At 42.0% G+C, this 24,736-nt stretch overlaps 1 protein-coding gene across 4 annotated transcripts in view; it reads right to left on the bottom strand.

The window, feature by feature from the left end:
• Positions 1-24,736, bottom strand: part of Snd1 (staphylococcal nuclease and tudor domain containing 1) — a 454,826-nt gene that overhangs the window by 225,808 nt on the left and 204,282 nt on the right. For 3 of the 4 annotated variants that reach the window (XM_006505142.3, NM_019776.2, XM_030255513.1), the window contains one exon: positions 2,211-2,321. In XM_006505142.3, coding sequence (XP_006505205.1) covers positions 2,211-2,321 — 111 coding nt within the window. Of the gene's footprint in view, positions 1-2,210; positions 2,322-4,245; positions 4,422-24,736 lie in introns of those variants that run through there. The other variant, XM_030255514.1, reaches the window with a different exon arrangement.

Here is a 24,736-nt window from a genome sequence, read left to right as displayed (position 1 = left end):
ACAAGCCTTCTCTACATGAGAAATCTTTTCAAATAGCTATAAAACCACCATTACTACCTAGCAGGAATCCTGGTCTCTCTTAACTCTCACTTCACCTGACTAGGGGCTAGCATCTAGGAGTTAGCCTTGGGCTATTATCCCAGGGATCACTGACAATGGGGCTCCAAAGGAAACCCTACTCTAGCTCATCTTGGCTGTTCCTCATAATCCTTTACCGGGCCTGTATTGCCTTCGGGCATGCCTCCTGGCCCTGGCGAAGTGGTTCATTTCTCTCCATTTACTAGCAACAGTTCAAGGACCCAGAAGCCAATTTTTCCACCATCAGTCTAAAAGCAATGGCTTACCACAATTATCTCTGGGCAAGGCAACTCACTACTTTAGCAAGCAAGCATATTGTTCCATTTCTTCAGCACAAAATCTGCACTAAAGAGGCTTGTTTTCTTCCCTAAACCCCAAATCTTCTCCAGATTTCTTTATATATGCATACTCATTAAACAACACTCATGACAATCTTCATACTATGCCTATTTCTAACAATGTAATAAAAACCAACTCGGGCATTCTTTTCCTGAGCTCTTTAGCAGATTATGTCCATGCACACCTGCCTGTTAAAATGAAGTGTTTCTGTGTAGTTATGATGGACCCAGACCTGGAGACAGGGGTTATACATTCCACTGCTCTGCTGTGTGATCCTGACACTGAATGCTTTACTTGTTCTTCAAATTGCATCAAATCAGAATGACCAAGCTGCCCATAGGCCCACCCCACGAATTCCATCAACTGGTGAAGTTGTTTCCTGGAGGGCAACCTGTAAGGTGTTAAGAAAAGTGTATCCACATTTTCCCATCATGGGGGATTTGAGCTCACTGTCTCCATATAACACCAGAAGGAAGAGAAGGCCATCTCTCTTTCATAACTACCTATTTTAAATCTATATCACATCGTTACTGTATTACTGTTATTTGAGACAGAGTCTACTTATAGCCAAGTCTGGCCTGGAAGTTGCTGTTAAGCCTAGGCTGGAACTCAAGATTCTCTTGCCTCAGTCAACCTACCATGTGCTGAAATAATAGGCCTGGGGGCCTTGTTTTTTAATGGATACTAATAAGCATTATATCAAAGGTCTGAAACAACCCATTCCTAGATAGGACAACTGAGAAAAACCCATAGGAAAGAACCTGATAGGCTGTCCTCTCCACTGACATTATGTGTGACATTCGATAGGTGCTCTATCAATCAGGATATGATGTAGTATTACAGGTACATGTTGGATATTACAGCAATGCTCAGAGCCAAAGAGTAAGAGAAATGATGTCTGTGTCAAGATATGAAACCAAAATTAGGTACTACGTGCCCAACTCAAGCCTTCTCTAATGGAATGCACAATCTCACAATGACCAAACTTCTAGAACTAACAGGTCCTAATGGCCACAAAGACAGCAATCACTCTGATCCAATGGAGATATTCTGTGGGTCTACATGGACTGTTGAGCATCAGTTCAGAATTAGTCAGTTCTTACAGCTTCCCAAGAATTTGGAAAACTCCAGGACTACCAGCACCAATGCTCAAAGTCTCAGAATATGAGCCGGGAGGATGTCAATGGCAAGAAACCCAGCTGACCACTATGCTTTACTCGGGGTAACCAGCCACAGGGATGAAGGACAAAAGGAAAATGTCACAGGGCTTCTCAAATGCTTTCGTGCCAGCTCTCAGAAGTGTTTTCAACCAAAACTCATTTCCTAATAAATGTTTTCATTTCCTTTGAACACAACAAAAGGTCTAGAGGTGATAAATGTGAAAGGAGGGAAAAGGAGGGAAAGGTGGGAGAGGCCTCTGAAGGCAAGGCACAGAGCCAAATGCACTGCACACATAAGCCAGGCTTCCCGGGTAGTGCCAGGAATGGTGGCGACGATCGTGCATGGTTATCAGACATGATAGGCTCACACCCATGGCTCTTTCCTTGTATAATGTCAACACAGGGTGGCCACATTCTGTGTGCTGCTGATTGGGGTGGGGGAGGCTAAGTATGCTTAATCACGGTCTGGCAGAAACTTCAAAGGATGTCCACTGGTGAAAGCTGAAGAGAAAAATGATCCAGACTTAATCTGCATATTATTTCCAATCTACTCTGCTCAGGTAGAGATGCAACAGTGACACAGAAGGAAGTACTACTATGTGTCCCATTAGGTTTAGCCGTTTCACAACGTACCTGGCCTCTGCAGCTAGCAGCTCATCGTAGTGTGAAGACCTCTGGTCGTCATCCTGCCGGTATCTGATCACTGTGGCCAGGCCTTTGCTGACGAGGGCCTCAGCAATGTTTCTGCAACAGAGGAGGTAGGTCGGTTAACACTGGGGCTTCAGATGGCACTCAGTCAACAGAAATGACAACTGTTTGCACCTGGAGGTCACAATGCTTTCTGGCAGGAGGAGGGAGAGGCTGGGGATGTTAAGCTGGAATCAAAACAAAACAAAACAAAAAACCAAAAACCTGGAACGACAAAAATCCCCAACTCAGCATTTTTCTTGTTAGCAGCATCAGATGCTACATCAGTCCACACACACAACCAGCAGAAACTATCTGTAAGAAGCCCACATTAGGCCGGGCTATTTACAGAATGTTATAAACAAGCTACTACCCTCAAGAAAAGTCTGCTCTAAAAAGACACACAAGATAAAAAATGAGCACATAAAAGCATGACCTAAATTTCTCAGGCTCCTTCCCAGCCTATATGAGAGCTAGAAGATGCCTATTTGTACTTCCAGCGTTACAAACACTGGTGTAACACAATATTCAACACGCCTCTCTTCTCACGAAGCTCCACACAGTAGATTTCCCACTTTAAGTGGGCTTGGAGAAGAGCCAGGAATGAACTGGGGAGAAGGAAAGGCAGAAAAAAGTCATTTTGGTAGGGGGAAAAAATCCCCTGCCCCCCTTCAAAACAAACCCACCAGGAACAAACAAAGGAGGAGGAGTAAAACCAGAGGTAACCAGTTTTCAACTGGTCCAACTGACTATATTCAACACCATTCTGACTGACTACAGGCCTCAGATGAGAATCTCCCTTCAAGTTATTCTTATACACACTATGCCCACTATAGAATGAGACACACCCTCTTTGACCGTGCCCGACTCCCCCCTAAGTACATGGGGAAGAGTACTCAAATGACTAATGCTGCTCTTTTCATGGTTCCTCCCAGCCTGGAAAGAGAACTTTGATATGCAAAGCCAACCGAAAAAAATTTAACAATATCATTTTTGGAAAGGAAGAGATATGATATTATTGAGGGAGAGTGGTGGTTGTCTTTCTCTGTGTCTGCCATAATTACACCAAAGGCCCCACTCACACCATCTGGTTTGCTGCCCTTTAGGGAGAGGGTACAGTAAGCAATAGGCTACTGTGCCATATGCTGTGATTTAGTACTGCTTGAAAATGTAGTTAACTCTTAGCACACTGGTGATCCTCAGCAAGTAAGAGTATGAGGTCACTGGCAGCTCACCTAAGCAGTATCTGTTTAAACCAGTAAGGATTCTATTAATCTAAACCTAGGAGAACAGACTTCTCAAAGAAGCAGCACAAAATACGGTGTTTAAGAAAGGAGGAAAGATGCCGTGGCTGATTCTGTTCTATTATCTGCCCCTCTGCTGCCTGTTTATCTACTGCCAGCACGATATTAATATCTCCAAACTGCCATGGAATTAGCACTTCTTAAAATCCACTCCCACAAATAGGCTGCTCTGCTGGCCACCCTGTCTCCTGAGTCACTGCGTAAGCGTGCTGGCAAATGCTGTCATTATCACAGAGTTGTGTTTGGCAGCACAGAGAAAGCAACAGTCCCAAATCAGCAGATGTAGATGTTGATTCATGGTGAGGATTTTAACTAAGGTTGTCACCAAGGAACCCTACTAGGGCAGGAGAGTGGCTACACCCACCGAAGAGCTGTCAAGCTAGAAGGCTGGGAGTGGCTTGCAAGACAACTCCACTTTTGACAGGCTGAGATGTCGTGGTGATTTTAAATGCCAGGAGAATAAAGAAATGTTTGTTACTGCATTTTGAATTACTGAGCATTGACATTTTACAGTCAATGCATGAGGTCTAGAGGAGAAAACTGGAACGGCAGAGCAAGTAAGGAAATTTTCCTAAGAACAAGACCCAGTATGAAAATCTAGAGAATACTAAGCAAAACAGTACAAACGATTCAGTTCCATTACAGCACTCAAATTAATTCCCAGAATTATTGCGTACCTGCTAGGGCAACAGAGACCACCATCCTTCCCTACTTGCCATCCTTGCCCTCTTCGTCCCATCAGCAAACATTTACAGACTGATTTAAGCCTGCCACAGACTTTCTGAGGCCTCGGATTCCCGATTCACTCCACACTCTGCTCACCCTTTTCCTTCCCCTAACGCTCTGCAGCTCTTAGCTTCTTTTCCTAGTTACAGACGTCCCCTGAAGGGACAGTTGCCAGTGCTCAGCAACAGGAGAGGAAGACACGGGAAATGATAACAGTCTCATTACTGAGTATTTACTTACTACATTCCAGGCATGTGAGAGTCACATGTGTTTCCTCTTAGTGATGAAACATCATGCAATTACAGTTCACCTATTAACGCACTGCTTAACTGTCCTGACTTTGGGATCTGAGTGAGCAGGGTTCCTGGCTGTCTTGCACACCCCTTTGTACAAGATGGAGAGTAATTTTTTTTTCTGATGGAATTATCATATTTAGAATTTTTTAAAAAAATTAAAGTAAAAAAATTATAGCTAGTTTTTAAAGTTAGTTTTAAAACATCCAGAAAATGAAGATACTCTTTGAAGCATAAGAAGAACTAATCATTTTGTAAACAGTGCTGGAATTCTGAAAGGATTCTCTTAGCAAAGTTTGCCTAGAATAGAAAAAAAGACAAGAGGTTTTACAAGCTCTCTCTACCTTCTCCTGTCTCTTTTCCATGATCTGAAAATACAACTGGAAAAAACAAATGGAAGAGAGCACAAATAGAATTAGTCTAGTTCTAGTATTGGACTGTCTCAGTCTCCTGGCTGCTAAGAAAGGGCTAGGAAGATGTTGTGGCAAAAGATGGTTTAGAACCTAATGTGAGTGCACTAATCAGAGAAAACGTTAAAGCATATTCCATAACATTATATTGCATTCTTGAGTGTGTCAGTAATTCCACCACAATTACATGTCTGGTACAATGGATAATTCATAATCAGCACATAAAAAGAGACCTAACCAAGCCTTGGATGCTCAACATTACATCACCTTTCTCTGAATTGGCTAGAAAGAGAATTAATACTGGGATTGAAATGCTTTTCCAAACTAAAGGAGACATTAAGGGCTCTCCCTATTAAACAAAAACTATTGTCATAAGGCAGAGTCAGATATTCATAGAAACGAATGGCATGGGGTCACATGCAGGTTTTTTTCGAAGTGTCTACAATTCTGGGCATCGTCCTCACCCACTTCAATCCACACTGCATGCAGGTTATAGCAAGCCCAAGTTCCATCTGGAAGACAATTTCAAACCATCAGGTCCCAGATTCTACAAATGTGAACAAGGTCCATTAAGCCCATGAAAGAGAATAAAAATATTTAAAAAGTAGTATTTTAAGTACACAAGACTCTAAGCATTGGAGCATATTTTTGTCTACCTTTCCCATTGCCTCCCTACATCTTAATATTGAAAGTAACAGAAAAATATATTAATGAGTAAGTTAATTGGCTACAATTGTTTGGATTGCTTTATAATATATGTGTATAATTCACAAGTCTACAGTGTTCCAGAAAAGTTGCACATACTGTACAAAGAAGAACCATCTGAGAACAAGTGCCTGACCTGTTTTGTTATCATCTCCCAGTTCTTAAGTGTGTAATTCCTATAAATGAGGTAATTTTCCTACATTCACAAGAAAGAAAAATCAAGTTATTAACAAAAATATCACTACATCAGTACACAGACACATCAACTGGCTGTAAATCAGGGTTCTCATGGTGCCAGCCTTGAGTTACACTAATGTCTCCTGGAGAGAACTGTTCTCCCAGGACTGCTGACACACAGGCTTGCAGGAGGGACAAGCTACAGTCAGAGACAGCAAGACCAGCTAACACCAGAGATAACCAGATGGTGAGAGGCAAGGGCAAGAACATAAGCAACAGAAACCAAGGCTACTTGGCATCATCAGAATTGAGTTCTCCCACCACAGCGAGCCCTGGATACCCCAACACACAGGAAAATCAAGACTCTGATTTAAAATCACATTGCATGATGATGATAGAGGACTTTAAAAAGGACATAAATAACTCCCCTTAAGGAGAAATACAAGAGAACACATGTAAACAGAATCCCTTAAAGAGGAAACACAAAAATTCCTTAAAGAATTTCAGGAAAACACAAACAAATAGGTGAAGGAATTGAACAAAACCATCAAGGATCTAAAAATGAAAATAGAATCAATAAAGAAATCACACAGGGAGACAACCCTGGAGATAGAAAACCTAGGAAAGAGATCAGAAGTCACAGATGCAAGCATCACCAACATAATCCAAGAGATAGAAGAGAGAACCTCAGGTGCAGCAGATATCACAGAAAACATTGACACAACAGTCAAAGAAACTGCAAAATGCAACAAGCTCCTAACACAAAACATCCAGAAATCCAGGACACAATGAGAAGACCAAACCTAAGGATAATAGGTATAGAAGAGATCGAAGATTTCCAACTTAAAGGACCAGTAAATAAAAGCATCAATTTCCCCTTCTTGGGGAAGCTGTACCAAAACCAGCAGGATGTAACACAAGTCCTGCACAGTGTTGCTCCCTTCCCTACCTTTAACTCTCTCCATCCAAGGAAGAGGGTTATCCTTAGTGTGCTTCCCTGCAGGATCCACATGCCTGTCCAGAGCCAAGCTGTATCACTGCTGTCACTTCCTCCTGAGTTGCCTCAGAGCCACATTCCTAGATAGATGTGTGCATCTGCCACAGACTCTGCCCTGTGCAAGTTCTATAGCCTCCTCCTGGGGCCTTGATACCTCAAGTTGGACTATTCTCTGAGCAGATATGCCTCCTTAGAGTTCTATGTACCTTCAGATGAAATTATTTCCATTTGTCTACAAACACTAACCATACTAACTTTTCAGAGCTAAATTATGAAAAGCCTGTTTCTCAAGAATGTTAATTCATGACTTAACTGATTAGACATGATGCATTTAGATGTCTGGCTATCAATACAGACAAAGCTCATGCATATGCAACAGGGAGAATACTTCTCTCACTCACACACTATGTGACTTCCATGATTTGGTGCCTAGAAGAAGAGCTAACTAAAATATGTAACATGATAAATAGAAACTGGGCTAAATGGATAAGGACCTACAGAGCAGGCAGGGGAATAATAATAGCTCACACCTCTGCAGGCCCACCCCCGCCACTCTCCATCTGAAAAGGATAATAGATAGCTCAGTGCTCCAGGCGCCCAGATTTCTATCTAGGCCCTTTGAGCTTAACATTTTCCACTTAAGAGCCATCTTCATTTTATCAGCCACTGAGGTGCCTAGGAAGATTACAAAAGGAGAATATTTTCCTTAAGGCAAACACATGTGGGCACATATTTAAAATAAAGCAAACCCAAAGAAATACTTTTGCAATATATCTTAATGAAACTTAAAGGGAAGGACTGAATGGTAATTAAAAGCTCAGTATATTCAGCAGTCACCTTGTCTGTGGGAAGAAATGTATCTCGAGTGTGTGTGTGTGTGTGTATGTGTGTGTATATATATATATATATATATATATATATATATATATATATATGTATATAGATATATATATATATATGCATTTACACACTCACCATACAACTTTATTGTAAATATTATTGTAATTTCAAGACTTGAAGGTCAAATGCCACAGACAACACACACTCCATGTTTGTATTCTGTGAGACATTGAGGCATAGGCTTAGGATGGGCAGCTATGATTCCCAAAGGCTACAACAGTATGATGCTGGAAGGGTTCGGCTACTTCCTTTTTGTACACTGGCTAAGCTTTTGCTTTAAGTGTGGGCATTCTCACAGCGCTGGCCTAGAGGCCCAGAACTCTATTATAATGGCTCAATTTCTTTCTCATCAGCTGTTCAGACAAATGCTACAGTGGAGCTGATGGACAACAGAATCTAGAGCTTATGTCTGTCTTTGCAACTCAGTTGAGGCAGTAAGAAAGCAAAGGTTCAATAAAGAAATTCAATGAAAGACTCAACAAATAGATCAGAAGATTCTTCGGAACATATGGAGAATGTGAGCTTTTGGTCCATATCAGCTACTTTTCTTGAGGCTAGGAGAAAATACCGACAACAGCTACTTCAGGCTGACAATGTGAGGACACATAGGCCTCTGTGGTAGGGAAGCCACAGCAGCAGGAAGGTGAGGTGGCTGGTCACACTACATCCAAAAGTCAGGAAGCAGAGAGCGATGATGCTCAGCTTGCTTTCTCCATTTTATTCAGCCCCAGGTTCATGCCAGGGTGCTGTCCACATTCGTGCATCTTTCCTGATGTCAAACCTTACTGAAGCATCCTCATAGATATTGCCAGAGATGTCCTTCCATGGCTACCCTAAGTTCCACAGGGTTGGTAATGAAGATTAATTCTGATACCATTCGAAATGCTTAATGCTCACAGTTCCTCAAAGGAGGCTCCACAAAGATCCTCTGTTCCCACTAAGACCTCTAGCACTCATATTCTTAGAGGCAGGAACCCAGCACTTCAGGCTGGTGACAGACTTGGCTTCTTAAAGCTGGAAAAAAAATGCATCTATAAAGGGTAAGAACAAAAATTCAGCACAAGACAGACTGAGAGAGACAATGGGCCAGGAAGAAAACCTTACTCTGAGTATTTTCTAACCAGAGTAGACCTCAAAAGAAGGAAAAAAATCCCACTAAGCGAAGGATAGCTTTTAAAAGCTAATAGGATCACCTTTCCCAAGACTCACATCACACATTTCCATAACGGTGTCTTTGGTCTCCTGGTTTCTACTGACTGAAAGGGTCCCAGCTCTACCCCTTTCCCACCCAGACAGCCAAGCACTTCTCTTACAACCCAGCAGCACGTGCACACAGGATATTTGTTTCTGAAGCATCAATAATTGGAAATACATATCTTCTACAGATTTTCTAAATTCTCTACCTCCATCTTACCTACCTTCTTTTAAAACTTCCTCTTAAACTTAGCTGGTTCTAAAATTGATTCAAATTGATTTCTAAACCTTTTCTTTTTAACAAATATCATCAGAGCCAGGCAGTGGTGGTGCACGCCTTTAATCCCAGAATTTGGGAGGCAGAGGCAGGCTGATTTCTGAGTTCAAGGTCTACAGAGTGAGTTCCAGGACAGCCAGGGCTACACAGAGAAACCCTGTCTCGAAAAACCAAAAAAAAAAAAAAAAAAATCTTGACAGTGCTAGGTGACTCTCTCAGCATTCACAATACAAACTGACAACAAACTAGAAGATTTTAATGTTTCTGTGTTCCTCGTCAGCTTTAGTGATGAGGTCAGGTGAAGTGGAAGGGAAATCATAAACTATTAAGGGTAGAATTAAGGTAGAGCGAGGCCTGCAGCAAAGCATGCACACTGGAGGTTCTGTGACAACCCACCAGAAAAGAGCCTGGTCCCAAACCCCTCAACACATCAACAGGCCAGTGTAATAGATTACAACTCCTGGGCCTATCGGCCCCGTTTCTAACCACTTGGAGGCTGAGGCAATGCTAAGTTTGAGGCCAGCAGAGACGATAGAGGAAGAGCTTGTCTTCACTGCCAAGGGCTATCAAAGTATACATACACTGTAACCTAAAAATTAAAATGTCATTATTATGGCCAGGTGTGAGATGCATTCCTGTACCAGCAGCACTCAGGAGACAGAGGCAGGAAGGGACTAATGCTCCTGGTCAGCCAGAGCTACATACTGAGAGCCCATCTCAAGAATGGAGGGAGGACTGGGGGAGGTGGGGCCATAAATGGTTTATTGTTAAACAAACAAACAACAAAAAGACGTGAACCAACCAATCAAGAAAAAAGGAAAACTCTTAGAAGCAACGATTATGTGTGTTACTGTGTTCCAGGGGGTGGGAGAGGGGAGAGAAGAGCACACTTGCAAAGCAGCAAACCATCTGGGCAAGGAAGAACAATAAAATTGGAATGCAGCTGTAATGAGAGAGCACCCATCTTCAAAGAGCTAGTATTTTCTCTGCTCTTTAACCATCGTAGCAAAAGGAAAGGATCCCAGAAAGGGAAAGATAAGCAACAAGAGTGGGATGCAGACCGATGTGAGTAGACTCAGTCTGACTGTAGGCCACATTGGGAATGAAGGCAGGAAGTGCAGGATGGAAAAGAGGAGGACAAGGCCTCCATGACCACCGCTGCCTTACACACAGGCAGCCACTAACCTGATCTAGCTCACAGCCACGGAAATGTCTTTATCAATCACTTAATGATGATTACACTTCAAAACTAGCCTTACATTTGAGCACTAATCAATGCCCCCAGACACAGAGGCCATGCTCCACTCAACTCCAACAGCATTCTTCAGACTGGGTGGGGGAAAAAAAAACAGGAAAAATCAAAGAGGTCCAGGGCCCTGGCTTTTAAACGCTGGGTACTGAGGAGGTGTTCCTTCACATTCGCCTGCCAACGCATCTATGAACCACAGAGATACCTGGTCCACTTATGTTCTATTACTGCACTAGGCATACTTTCGTTGATTTCCTGAAGGAGCAACTGACAGGGAAAGCAGGAGTCAAACACTATGGCTGGAAGCCATAGAATGAAACCCCTAAAGCCACATCATACATCTGGCTAGTGGAGGGTATAGTTCTGAAAATATGGCTGAAAATGCTTTAGCAAAAGAAGGGAGGAAACACAACATCAGATAGTTCTGCTCAGTAAACAGACAATTTTACTTCGCCCCAGGATTTCTGCAGTGCTAGAATCTTATTGCCACCTCTTATTTGATAGTCTTAGTATTCAGCAATATCATGTTTAAGGCTTTATGAGACGAGTATAACTAGCATTCTGCTCATGATGACACTTCCCCTCCAAATACCAGGGTACTGCCAAGGTGACCAAATACTTGAGGAAGTGAGGCTATTGAGGAAGGAGGAGCATATTAAATAAATAGCAATAACACAGATACCACCCACCTTCAAACAGTTAGCATTCTTCCCCAGTCTACAACTATCCCAGTCAAGCACAATAAAACTAAAGAATAACAAAGCATGGGCTGGTTTGAATCTTCTTCTATGACAGAGGATATGACAGTGACCACCAAAGTTATTCTATGGAAGAAATGGAGACAATAGGTGCCTCATAAAGAACGAGAGCAAATGCCGGGCATGGTGGCGCACGCCTTTAATCCCAGCACTTGGGAGGCAGAGGCAGGTGGATTTCTGAGTCCGAGGTCAGCCTGGTCTACAAAGTGAGTTCCAGGACAGCCAGGGCTATACAGAGAAACCCTGTCTTGAAAAATCAAGAATAAATAAATAAATAAATAATAAAATAAAATAAAAAGAACTAGAGGAAAAGATATGATATGTGCCCTTTTAAAATTATTATGTGTACATACATGTGTGCGCCTGTGGATGGGTATGTGCATGTGATGGTGGGTGCCTGCAGGGGTCAGAGGTCTCAGATCACAGAGACAGATTTATGTGAACCTCTTGAAGTAGGTGGTGGAAACAGAACTGGGGATCCTCTGGAAGAGTAGCAAATGTTCTTAATGGTTCAGCCATCTCACCAGCCCCTAGATCTAGCTTAAAAAAAAAAAAAAGTAATTGGTCTAACAAACACGTGCTTCCAACCCAGCCAAATTGGTCTACTCATAGCTAAATATGCCATGCATTCACATTTCCAACTATTTGCAGGACATGTGAATTTGTGTGAGTCATCCTCACATAAAACTCAGCATTTCAAAAATAAAATGCAGTTTCCTAGATTAAAAATTTTGCTGAATTGTACCAATCACCTCCTCCATCCTGCAGTCCCACAGGCCAGCCATGTTGATTGCAGAACAACATCCCGGCAGGACTCAAACCTCCATGCTTTCTTTCTCTATTCTTCCTCCCCACTCTTGCTGAGACGTCCACTGTGTCTTCTATGGTCTATACAGCATCCCCTACCTGATCCTTAACACTGCCAGCTCAATCATTTCAAAAACACTTAGATGCCAAATAGTCCTACTTCTTCCAGTCACCAGCACCAGCTCTACCACCAGAGAATACACGCTTGGAAGGTTTCAATATAGAGACAAGCATGGACTTCCTATGTCTGAAATGATGTTGGGGAGGGGAAGGAGGTGTGAGAGGACATCAACGGGGGATGGGGAGAGGAACAGTGAAGAGACAGATAAGGAGAAAGGATATAAGATTAAGGGAGGCTAGGAAGACTGGTCTTTACTGAGTCCTTTTTTAAATACTTTAAAATAGTTATCTCATTTGATCAGCACATGAAACTTGTGGCACCTCTTATGAGCAAGAGTCATGGTATAACCAAAAGGCTGGGAATAGAGAGGCAGCATTTTAGTATGACAGAGACTTTGCCTGATCCAACACCCAATCTATCAATGTCTGATGGCACAGCTTACTTACAGTCACTGAAAGACTGTTGTAGCTGTAGCAGACATTTGTGGGGGCTACTAAAGGACTGTCATTTTAACACACAATATCTTACCTAATCTTTTTATCAATACAGAGGCAGACATGCCTTTTGTTTCCCCAAAGAGTAAATCCTTTCAGATTTGCAGCATGATATCCTACTGTAAGTGGCAGAGCTGCAACCAGAAGCCAAGTTTTTCCATTCTGAATCTAGTGTCTTTCTCACTAAGCAGTGTCACACAATAAGCAAGAATATTATGTACAGTCTAGCCCTGGAGACCTCTCTAGCCCTGCCTGAGGAAGTCCCTTCCAGCTTTACTGTGCTCACCCAGGCAGTGCACTTCCTGGGGGCTCCCAGACCTGGCACCCACCCATTGTGCTCTGTGGTGGCACACAAAATTAGCAGGTGTCTGTTGACGCTATGTATTATCGTCTTCCTTTCTGAGTGTATCTTGTTGAACACCTAGACTGTATTCCCTCCTGGTCTATGAAGAGTCACACACTTAGTAGGCATTCAATAAATATTTATTGGCTAGCAGATTGATTTCTCACAGAGTTCCCAGGGGGTTCTGTGGGCTGTCAGATGAAAACAAAGTAATAACTGACTGAGTCACAGAATTTTTGAGCAAAAAGAGTCCGCAGAGATAAACTAATCTAAATGCTTCCATATAGAGATGAAGACAGATCCAGAGATAAATTGTAAGCAGATGTTTAAGGGAAAACAGAGACAGACACCATCACAACAGGCACCCAAGAGCCCTCTGAATCTCAGACCATTTCCCTTATACTGCTGTCCTTTAAAATTTCTATAAAACAGGAATAAATATAATGTGCTCATGAATTATCTAAGATGCCTTTAATACATTAAAAATATATCAGCACATTAAAAATAATCTATTCATATTAGATTATAAGTTTGACCACTCTAATACTAATAAACTTGCTAAAATACACATTAGACATTTAACTAAATGGTTTGTCTGCCAACAAAGGAGATTCAGTGGACCTATTTGAGAAATGAATGATTTGAAAATGACCAATGTCTTCCCTTTCCCCTCAACATATATTCCAACATAAAGCAGAACCATTCACTGGAAACAGAGCAACATTTTCTTCATCTCTTTCTCTGCCCTTCTATCCTTTGAGAAATAGTATTTCACAATACATCACCTTGTTGACTTTGAGAGTGCACCTTACTGATAGAACACTTACTTAAATGCTCAGAAGGCATTAGGAACTGAGATTGCTTTAAAGAAAAAGAAGAAAAGCTGTAGTGTGATGAGTGTGGACTTTCAGATGAGGGAAAAAATTCTTGCCTTCTCTCTCTTACTGACCATGTAGACTGCTCTGGGCTTGTTCAGTCTGACTGCAGGCTCACTCTTTTGCTGACCACCACACTATTCTCTGACAAGTCACTAAACGAAGAGGATTCTGACTACTTGGGTACAATATGGCATAGAAATGTGTGAAAGCTACCAAATGCCATGTTCCTTACACACAGCTCACAGCCATGGTCTCAATGGGACGCAGTAAAGCTCCACATCCCATGCACATCATCACTGGACACTGATGTTCTCATTCCTGGCAGATAAGTCATTCTGACACAGACAGGTTGACAGGACAGTTAGAATTTTACAATGGTACCTGGCCCCTGCAGCAACATCCAGTGAAGCTGGTAAGGGTGCTTAGGCCAAACTACTAGTTAAAGCAACCATAACTAACGCTTCCTGACTCTTGGCATTGTGTTGCTCCCGGCTACTTAGTTCTATCTTTCCATAATTCTCTCACACTAATAACTCCCTTACTAGTACAGTCAGAATTGTTACTGTTCTTTGCATCCAAAATCATCTTAATAGATTTAACAGACGCTGACATCATGAAGACTCATTCGTAAGAGTTTAAAACAAAAGTTCTTGCCAAGCCTGGTGGCAAAGGCCATGATCCCAGATACTTGCCACTCAAGGGGCTGATTCAGGAAGATGACATATTCCCAGTCTACTTGAGCTATAGAGTAGGGTGTTTGCCTAGTATGAGACTTCAAGGTTCAAGGTTTAGTACAGCAGCTCTTGACCCCTTTGGAAGGAGGGGTGTGTGTGTCACTAAAACACAGACATTTATATTATGATTCGAAATAGCAGCAAAATTACCATTATGGAGTAGCAATGAAAATAATTTTATGGTTGGGGGTCAGCACATCATAAGGAACTGAGTTAAAGGATCACAGCATTAGGAAGGCTCAGAACCACTGCCTTAGCACAACTATCCAAGTAACTAAGTAGCATGGTACATGGACCACACTTTCCTCTAAGATGACAAAGGCAAGTGACATCTGCCAGGAGTGCTGTATCTGCTCCAATGATCCCCAATTCCTACTGCAGTGCCATGGTCCAGGGCAGGTAGCTGGACAGCACTTAATCTTTAGCCTTCTTGGAGAAGAAAGAGGGATTGTGTTGTCTTGCCACTTGAGTCCTTCTCATGTGTGCTCTCCATCTAAATGTGAAATGCTATGTGGGGCATTAACGGCCCCAGAACCCAACAGCTTCGGCCACTCTGCTAAGGAAAAGCAAATGGGAAACAAAGAAAGGCAGACGGCTTAGAGACACCAACTCAGAGGTAAGCAGTGTAAGTGTAGTGTAGCCACATCCATGAACAATGTATTAATGTGTACAATACATACAAGGTAAAAAAGAAAGCTACTCTATTTAGGCAATGGGTCATTTACAGGAGTCTATAAGAAGGACTGGGTAGGGCGTGAAGGTCTGCTGCTAGTTTACAAACACAATTTATACCCCAACTACACTCACTCAGAATGGATAAACAAATCACAGGCCACACACGCCTTACCAGTTAAACAGTTCCATAGCCGTGGGCACTGAAAAGATATTGGATTGCAGCTTTGTCTACTTCACTTGTTTTCTAAAGCCATGCAAGAAACCAACTTCCTTAAAGACATTTTACAGTGTGGCAGACTTCTTTTAAAGGTCAGTCTTATACAGACACTTGGAGAGAGAACACAGAGAAACAGTTGCATATGGTGAAACAGGAATTTCTGGAATAAAAGTGGCCTATTATCCTGACAAAAGAGAAGCCACCCAGCAGGGACACTTGTCTTCCCCAGAAGCCTGTTAGGCTCCCTACCTGGCACCTTCCAGGGCCATCAGGACATCAGTGAAGCACAGAGATCTGGAGGTGCTTACACCCACTTACTCCAGCTCTGGGTGTTTAAGCTTGTGCAGGTTTCCACACCCCTAAGATGAGAAAGTCTATGAAACACATTGTACCTCACATATTGTTGACTTTTTATCCACATGAACTAGGACTTACTGATGAGCAGTCATGGAATATACATTCAAGTAGCTATCTTATAATAGTTGGCAATAACATTCAAAAATAACCAGACAGCATCGTGTCAATGGGTATTTAACATAACATAGGTTATAGAATACTGTAGAAGTATTAAAACTTCCCTTTAGGCCTCCCATTAGAGACGCTGCGGGCCCTATCTGCTGTGGAGGTTAGAATGCCCAGCAAAGTCATGAGATCCCCAGCATCACGTCTTAATATGCACTCCTTGCTAAGATAGGCTATATCTCCCAAACACGCTGTAGCACAATAAAGAGGAGAGAAAATGAGCGCGTGGGGAAGGGATAAAATATTGTTTCTCACTAGGGAAACAGATTCTCAGACTTCAGGACTCCTTTTGTGATAACTCAGTTTTACCTTGGCTAAGGGCCTTTTTTTCATCTGCATTTCAAGCTCATTAACAAAAATGTGTTCAAGGAATGGATTAGAAAAGGGAGAGCTGACTTGAACAGCTGACATTCTGTTCAGCTGTCCCTCATTCATGTACCAGCTCTGTGTACTATGCCAACTAGGATGCTTACTTATATCTCAGCACTGAGGATGCTGAAAATCAAGCTTCATATTCACACAGCTTGTCAACTGGCAATTTGGCCTATTACTTTATATTGAAAACTGTAAGTAGCAGCAGTATGTGCCCAGAACCATCACACAATGCTTCTGCAGTGATGACTAGCCCCACAATACACTAGGGACAACAGGAGAGACTACAAGCAGGACAACTTTAACATAGCCAGGAAAAATCAGTTTCCTACTAACTAAACAGATATAGGCAGTTCAACCGCTATCCTTTTATTTGGCTAAACAGAAATGAAGACACACAATCACACACACATACACACACACACACTTGAGTGACAATCTGGACTACAATTTGGGTCTCGGATCCTAAAATCATACATACAGATCAGAAAAGGTGAACAGGAAATCATACTAATGCCAGCCATGGCTTAGACGGATTTCAAGAGCCTTACCTTAAATGAAAAGGCCTACCTTAGAAGATGATATCTAATGTACTGTTTCATTTACATACAGGCCTTAAAGTTATGAAGATGAGAAGCAAAACTAGAGTCAGGAATGATGGGAGGGGAAAGAATACAGGAGGCAACACAGGGAGATCATTATGATGACTGAATAATTTTCTTCTTTTACCTCACTGTATAATAAATGGCACCAAAACATAAATGTAAGTATATAAATATTAATGCCCAATTCCTATTTTTAGTACTATATGAGATAGAGCCACTAGCAGAAAATGAGTGAAGGGCACATGGAATGCACAGCGACTGCTCTCAATGCTTTTTAAAATCCATCTGTAATTACTACAAATCAGGTTTTTAAAACATCAATAGAATTTGAACTTAAAAGAATTAGAAGAAAAGCATTGCAAGTCAAAAGTCCACCCAAGTAGCTTTAGTGGCATATAAAATTTGGGTTTTCTGCTATCTTCTTTCCCTACTTCAGCAATACGATCTTTCACCACCCTAACTTTGCTCGCTGACCCCAGCCACAAATCTGCCTTTACTGTCCAGGTCTCCAGGCACAGCAGCTGGTGTTTAGTTTGCCGCCGCCTTCTTCTTTCTTTTCTTTTTGTTTGTTTTTGAGACAGGGTTTCTCTGTGTAGCCCTGGCTGTCCTGGAACTCACTCTGTAGACCAGGCTGGCCTTGAACTCAGAAATCCGCCTGCCTCTGCCTCCTGAGTGCTGGGATTAAAGACATGGGCCACCAGTTTGCCTTCTTAACACTTTGTGCGTTGTCGCCAGCAGCCCAGTCTTATCATCAGTGAGCCATCTCTGGACGGCTATGGAAAACTACCTTCCCAATCCTGTGACACCTCTTTTACCCTTCTTAGCTTTATTTTTTCTCCACAGCACTTTTTAGTATCAATATGTTTTCATTATTTCTTTACATGCTTTCCCACTGGAAATATTGTCAGCTTTAAAAAAAAAAAGTCTCTGAATTGGATTCACTGCTTTATTTCCAGTGCCAGGAGATAAGCCTGGCAACATAATGTACTAGATAATCGACAAAATTAAAACAAAACTAAAAAACAAGAACTGAATTGATGATTATGTCATATGCTGTGGTACATAAGAAAACGGTACACACTGGGGAGGACATGGAGATGAAGTTGAATTGGCTCACATTAGGAATAGAAATTTCACATTTTGATTCTGGCCTTAATTAGAGAAACCTATGAAAAGGTGCTTACCTTTTCAGTCATATTCTGCTATTCTATTATACCAAGGAGACTAACCTGAAGCACCTCTAGGGTCCCAGACTAAAGTCCGAAATGATGCCACAGAAGGCAATGCCTGCCCTCATTTCAGGTATAACGTAGCTGACTCTAGGAATATGAGATAAGCCATGGGGAACCATGGAAAGTACCTGAGCATTTATTAACTCCAAAGACCTACAGAGCAGAGCATGCAGTATATAATCAGAGACGGGGATACCTGTGATTGAGTGTTATGAGGGCTATCACAGGGGAGCAAGGGGTGCTGGGAATGTGCAGCAGGTGACCAGTTCTGGGTTTCATTTGGCATGATGCCCAGGCAATATTTAAGTTAGCAGTGAGCGGAATGATCAGCAAGTAGCAGGTAGGTGGGATGTAGACTCCAGACAGACAACATACCAACTCAAAAACAGAGAGTCTCGGTCTGCTTTGTTTGCTTGCCCAGAAATGATGGATGAGAACAGGGAAATGATAAATATAAACATGAAGATAGGCATGGGCCAGATCATAGATTCGTATAATCCCAAGGGCGGAGGAATGATGAATGAAGACATTGAAGTAGGAAGATAACAATCAGATTTGTTTCAAAAAATAATTACAATAGTCAAGAGAAAATGGATCAAATAGAATAAAACCAGAAACCAAAGGCTAGTCTACATTGCTATATTGTTAACACAGATGGGGAGAGAGAATGGACTGTGTCACTGGAGCTCACCAGGTAGCAACCAGATCCAGGAAGGAAGCACAGAGGGGTAGGTGGAGTGTGTCTGAGCTGCACTGGATGGAACGATGGACCACAATAAAGGAAAAAACAAAGAGGACACCTCAATCCGTGACTGAATGGTGGCACCATGAGTAGGAATAAAGTCATCCAAGGAAGGGAAGGACTCTTGAAGCTCATTTGTAACTATACTGCTTCAGCACCTAAAGGAGGCAGTCTAGGCAGCAGTTGACTATGCCAGTAGGAAGTAGGATCAGAGGACTTTGTTAACATGGATAATGGAATCTGCAACATCTATTGGAAACTGAGACAGGATGAAGATTCATAGAGATGGGGCTGGAGTAAGAAGAGGAATGAGAAAGGTCTATAAATAAATGGCTGTTTAGGAGTGCTCACCACTGCTGTCTGAGAAGGGGCCATCAAAGCTGCAGAAACAACTCAGGAAAGTGGCCTATTGAAAACAAGAGACAAGTTTTCCTTTTCCCCCCTTCTTTTCAAAGAAAAATAGAGATGCCAGGAGGTCAAGTCAAAGTAAGGATTGCGGCATCACTGAGGGAAGAACCGCTGAAAGATGTCATCCAAAGGAGCCAAGAGCAAAGGGGACACAAGAGATACAGTTCTTTAACTCTTTTAATGGAAGTGGCCATTCAGTAGTAAGGAGACTTAAAGTAGAGAGGCCAGCCTGAGCTACCTAGGGAACCTGTTTTAGCAAGACAAACAATTAAATGGACAAATAAAATGGGATTACTAATGGTGCCAAGCCCTGGAAAAGACTAGATTCTAGAAACACAAATGGTAGAAAACAGATCGGAAAGGAAGAGTGCAAAGTCTGAGTGGTAGGAAATGGAGATAAGAAAATTAGCATGAAGAAGTCATACTGGGGCAGGATGCTTGAGACAGGTTCTTGTCAGTCTGTATTTTCTCCAAAAAATAGAAGATGACGCTGTGATAGTGAAGGAATATGTGATGGTAAGAGGTTTGACTGGAATTATTACGAACGCCTTGAAGGTGGTCATGGAGACATTTATGGAAAATTAACCTAGCAGCATTATATAGTTAAAACTAGAAAGGCTTATGGTTCCAAGAACAAACCTAGAAGACTATGTGTTCATTTTGATCTGATTTGTCAACTGTGCAGAATAGAGTAGTGACAGAAAAGAACTAGTAACACAATACTTAATTACATAAATAAGTAACCCTCTTACTTAGAAGTATCTTCATAACAAAACTTGTTTTCTATAAGAACCTGCTGATCAAAATAGCAGGATCAGACTATTCCTACGTGCAGCCAAACATAAGCATGGGCAAGCTCATAGCTTTTAGAATTCTCTATCTAAAAATACTTCTAACTCAATTTATCAATCTAAACTGTTCATACCTCAACCTACCAATCCAAATAAATTGGAAAGAATTTGCCTAGGTAACGCATGCCTGGAACTATTCCCTGTACAAGCCAATAGTCATCGATTGGTTCTGCTTGCTGTGCATTCAGCCAGAGAGCACCTCAGGCCATTTGCTACCTGCTCATCACACCCCTGACTGACAGAGAGAGGGAAAGAATCATTTGGGAGGAAAAGACAGCAACCATGAGGATTGTATAACCTGGCTGACAGACCACTGTCTGGGTGTGCTTTTATGAGCTGCACAGGTGACTTTGGTGATATAAATGAGTTGAGACTCTTCTTGAATAAGCATTAGTATTAAGCATGTTGGCCTTGAAGTAAGAGTAGTACACACAAATGGAAATAAAATGCAGGTGTGTTAAGCTGAGTACAGAAAAATAAGCAGCAGAAGATGGAGAGTACACAAGAGGGTTAAGTGGCACTCTAACTAACCAAAATACTCTAGGGCAAAATACCCTAGTTGGGAAAAAAAAAACTGTAGGATCAGGACTGCCCCCTTGAAGAATGTAAAGCCAAATAATTTATTTATTTATTATTATTATTATTATTATTATTATTATTATTATTAAATCCTGAATTAAAGGCACATGGAATGTGTCCAGCTCCAGCTTCTCATTTTATCTCTGAAATTCATTTCTCAGGATTGACAACAATGTTTTTGGCATCAGTTTGGCATCTTTCTTTGAAGAGAAACACTAAGAGAATGGTCTGACCCTCATTTACCTAAACACTTCCAGTATGGGCCCATCTCAAATTCCTTACTTATAGAGAGGAGGAAAAATGTCCTAAAACTTAGAAAGAGCCAGGGCCCAGAACATGTGAACAAGTGAGAAATCCACGAATTCAAGCTTAGCGCATGCACCCTCAGCGGGACAAAACAGTACAGTCACAGTGGCTGTGGCTCACTGAGCTCCTGTCTGACTACTGGTCTGGCACAAATTCATTTCCTGTACATTGAACACGGGCATGAAGATGACTGTTCTCTATCACATTTCCCAAAATTATCACAACAGATTGCTTAATCCCTTTCATTAAATAAATACACATGGTTGTCCACCCACACCTCATCAACATTGGTTTTCCTACTGTGCTGGTCTGGGATTGACTCCTCCGTACCTTGCAGGAAAATCAAATACTTTTCCAATGAAACCTTTCTAATGTGTCTGACATAGGACTGGGCATAAAGCTGTTATTCCAGATGCAGCTAAAATGAACATGCTGAAAATAAAGAAGAAATGTTCTCTATCACACCAGCAAAACTCACTGTGAAGGGAGGTATGGTATCTTACCAAAACTCCCAACAGTATTCAACAAAGGAAAAAGCAAGCCACTGCCAAGTCAATTTTCAAGAGAAACGAACAGGAGAAAGATCTTAGAAAGGGATAAGGAAAAGGGAGCGAGAGGCAGCAGAGCACTAAGACTCCGAGAGGGAGGACGTCCTGTTTATAGTGCTCTGCATAGACACTACCAGGTGCTAGTGACAAAGAATAAAGAAACGAATACCCAGAGAAACAGTCTTGTGGGACCCCGGAACCAGGAGAACATAATCAATAGGAGGGTGGCGGCCAGCCTGGAAAGGTTCAAATCAGCCTCTCCCTTCCACGCCAAGAGAGCCATGAAATGTGCTTGCATGACGAGCAGTGCTAGCTTAAAACAAACAACAAACCTGGGTGAAGTTTCTTGATAATCTGAAAAATATTTCCTTATAAAATTCACTAGTCTATGAGTAAATTTTTATTCAAGCCACTGCATTCAGTTTCATTCATGTAAATGCCTGTAATAATAATAATTCATGTAAATTCTGTGATGGAGAATACATATCACTGTCAGAGACGGTTTTCTTTCAATTTCTCTATCTACAAAGTGATGTCTAGGTATATGGTCACCATAAGTAAGTCCCCGAACAGTGGCTTGCAAGCACACTGCTTGCCTCTATAATCACAGTCTAGTGGACACAGCCATGCTGTGGATCTATGTGCTGACTGTGGCAGAGATGAGGAGAGACCATATGGCTCTCAAAGCAGAAAATGTTTACCATTTGATCCTTTATGGAAAAAGTATGCCAGCCTCTCTATCTTACAACACTGCCCTTTAAACTGACTCTTAAGAGGTTACTTCCATAACACTAGTCTTAAAATTAGGAGGTCACACCATGAGAATGACTGTTATACTGAGTTGGGGGAGAACATGCTTCAAGTGACCTTCACATAGTACCTCTGAGGCTGTCTCAGGCTGATTCATGTATTCAAAGCAAGTGAAGAAGTGCTCTGAAATACAGCAACCTCTATGAACACTCTCAGGATAAAGGTGACTTCTTTTCTCCTGGAATAATTTTATGAGGAGGGGGCAAGAACCTGGCATTTATTCACAGTATTAACACTTTGGCCAAAGATACCATGGTAAATAACCCTGTACCTCTCTTCCAAAGAACACTCACAGTGCTTCCATTAGGAGGAAAGAGAGCAACTAACACTGTCATCTCTGCTTTTAGCAGCAGCAGGAGATCCAGAGAGAAGCTGTGTAGAACACCGGACTTGCTGTGCAATGCTACCTCCTGAAGCTTCTCTGAGGGAAAAATGAATGACTATATTTAGAGCCTGCCCGGCACATAGGAAGCCTGGGAGGTGCTGGGGATCACTACTGTTGCTGGTAATTTTCATTATTATTAACACTGCTTTGGTTGTGTTACATCTGCTGCTGGACTCCTGTCTCCTGTCTGTGTATAGGGAGGGGTGTGAAGCAGGGGGTGGGCAACAGACACAAAAAAGGACAGTCTTGGAAGTGACTACTAACTGTAAAATTCTACAAACTTGATGAAAGGGATTCAAAGACAGACATCATGGTGCATGTTCTCAGAGAAGGCACCTTTCAGAGAGTGGATGAAGAGGCAAGCCCTGACTTCACAAGGCCAGAGAACTGTCTAGGAAATGAAGCTGTCAGAACAGATTCTTGTTTCAAATCCGATGGTTCTGGGAAGAGGTCACCCTGAGCTGATAGAGATATCATGGACACCTCTTAGCAGCGGAGCACGGCCTGGGAGCACACCCATCCATCCGCAGCACAGTCAATCACACACGCCACTGCAGAGGCAAGATTCATGGCTCCAGCAACAGTCCAGTGTTATCCAATATGCATGAAATCAAAGTTTTCATCATTTCCAGTGGTCAAAGGCCAGTGAGTGTTAAATCCCAGAATACCAGGATTAATGAAGGAGTCATTAAAGAGCCAGCATTAAATCACTTCAGTAGCCAATGCTGAGAGTGATGTCTGTAATATGTTACAAGGCTGATTAAAAAGAATCAAGTTCCAATTTAGACATGAATTACCTGATCTTCTTAAAACAGGTTGGACAGCTATCACGGCAATTTTGTTATTATAGGAGGAAGAGACAGTGGGCAAAGAAGCTCTGTCAGTAATGAGGACTCATCATCCTCAAATCACTGGGCAAAGAACTTCCAAGAAACAGATTGACAGTGTTATGGCAGTTCTAGAAAATTGTCCAAATTTTACTACTGCCCTTGACTTTTCTCACAGAAAAGTAATTTTGTAATTCTGAGACTGAGGGCCACCAACACTTTATGCCCAGGAAACACAGGTTTAGGTTCATTATGCTTTGTAACAATGTGACTCTGGTGATTTAGCAGACTCTATAATGAAGCCATTCTTCACTGGTAGGCTTTCTGAGTCACGATGGAGAGAGAGAGAGAGAGACAGAACCTAGTGAATAAAACCAAAGAAAGCTCTAAGCACGGCTGTGAGGGAGGGAACTAACATGTGCTGACCGTCACAAACTATCTTTGAATCCACAGCTAACACCAAGTGGTAGACATAATCTGTTTATGCATTCAAGTTACCAAATTTCTTTCTCTCTCTCTCTCTCTCTCTCTCTCTCTCTCTCTCTCTCTCTCTCTCTCCCTCCCTCCCTCCCTCCCTCCCTCCCTCCCTTCCTTCCTTCCTTTCTTTTTTTTTGGTTTTGTTGAGACAGGGTTTCTCTGTATAGCCCTGGCTGTCCTGGAACTCAGAAATCCACCTGCCTCTGCCTCTGCCTCTGCCTCCCAAGTGCTGGGATTAAAGGCATGCGCCACCACTACCCGGCCTACCAAATTTCTTAATGGGATTTAAAAAAAAAAAATCACAGCCCAACAAAACGGCACCTATAGTGTTAGGTTCCACTTTACAAACAGTTATTTATTCTCAGAGATGCTCTGGGTAAGGTGTTGAAAATGCTATTAATATAAAGAATCCAAATAAAATTTGAGAATACATTTAGCCCTCTGTATATGTGGCTCCCACACCTATGTATCCAACCAACATTCCAAACTATTCAGAAAAAAGGAATCATGACTACAGTGTACACACAGACTTCATTCCCTGCCATTATG

This window comes from Mus musculus, chromosome 6 (genome assembly GCF_000001635.26).
Source record: "Mus musculus strain C57BL/6J chromosome 6, GRCm38.p6 C57BL/6J".
Taxonomy (NCBI): domain Eukaryota; kingdom Metazoa; phylum Chordata; class Mammalia; order Rodentia; family Muridae; genus Mus; species Mus musculus.
This window is presented reverse-complemented; position numbering and strand designations above follow the sequence as displayed.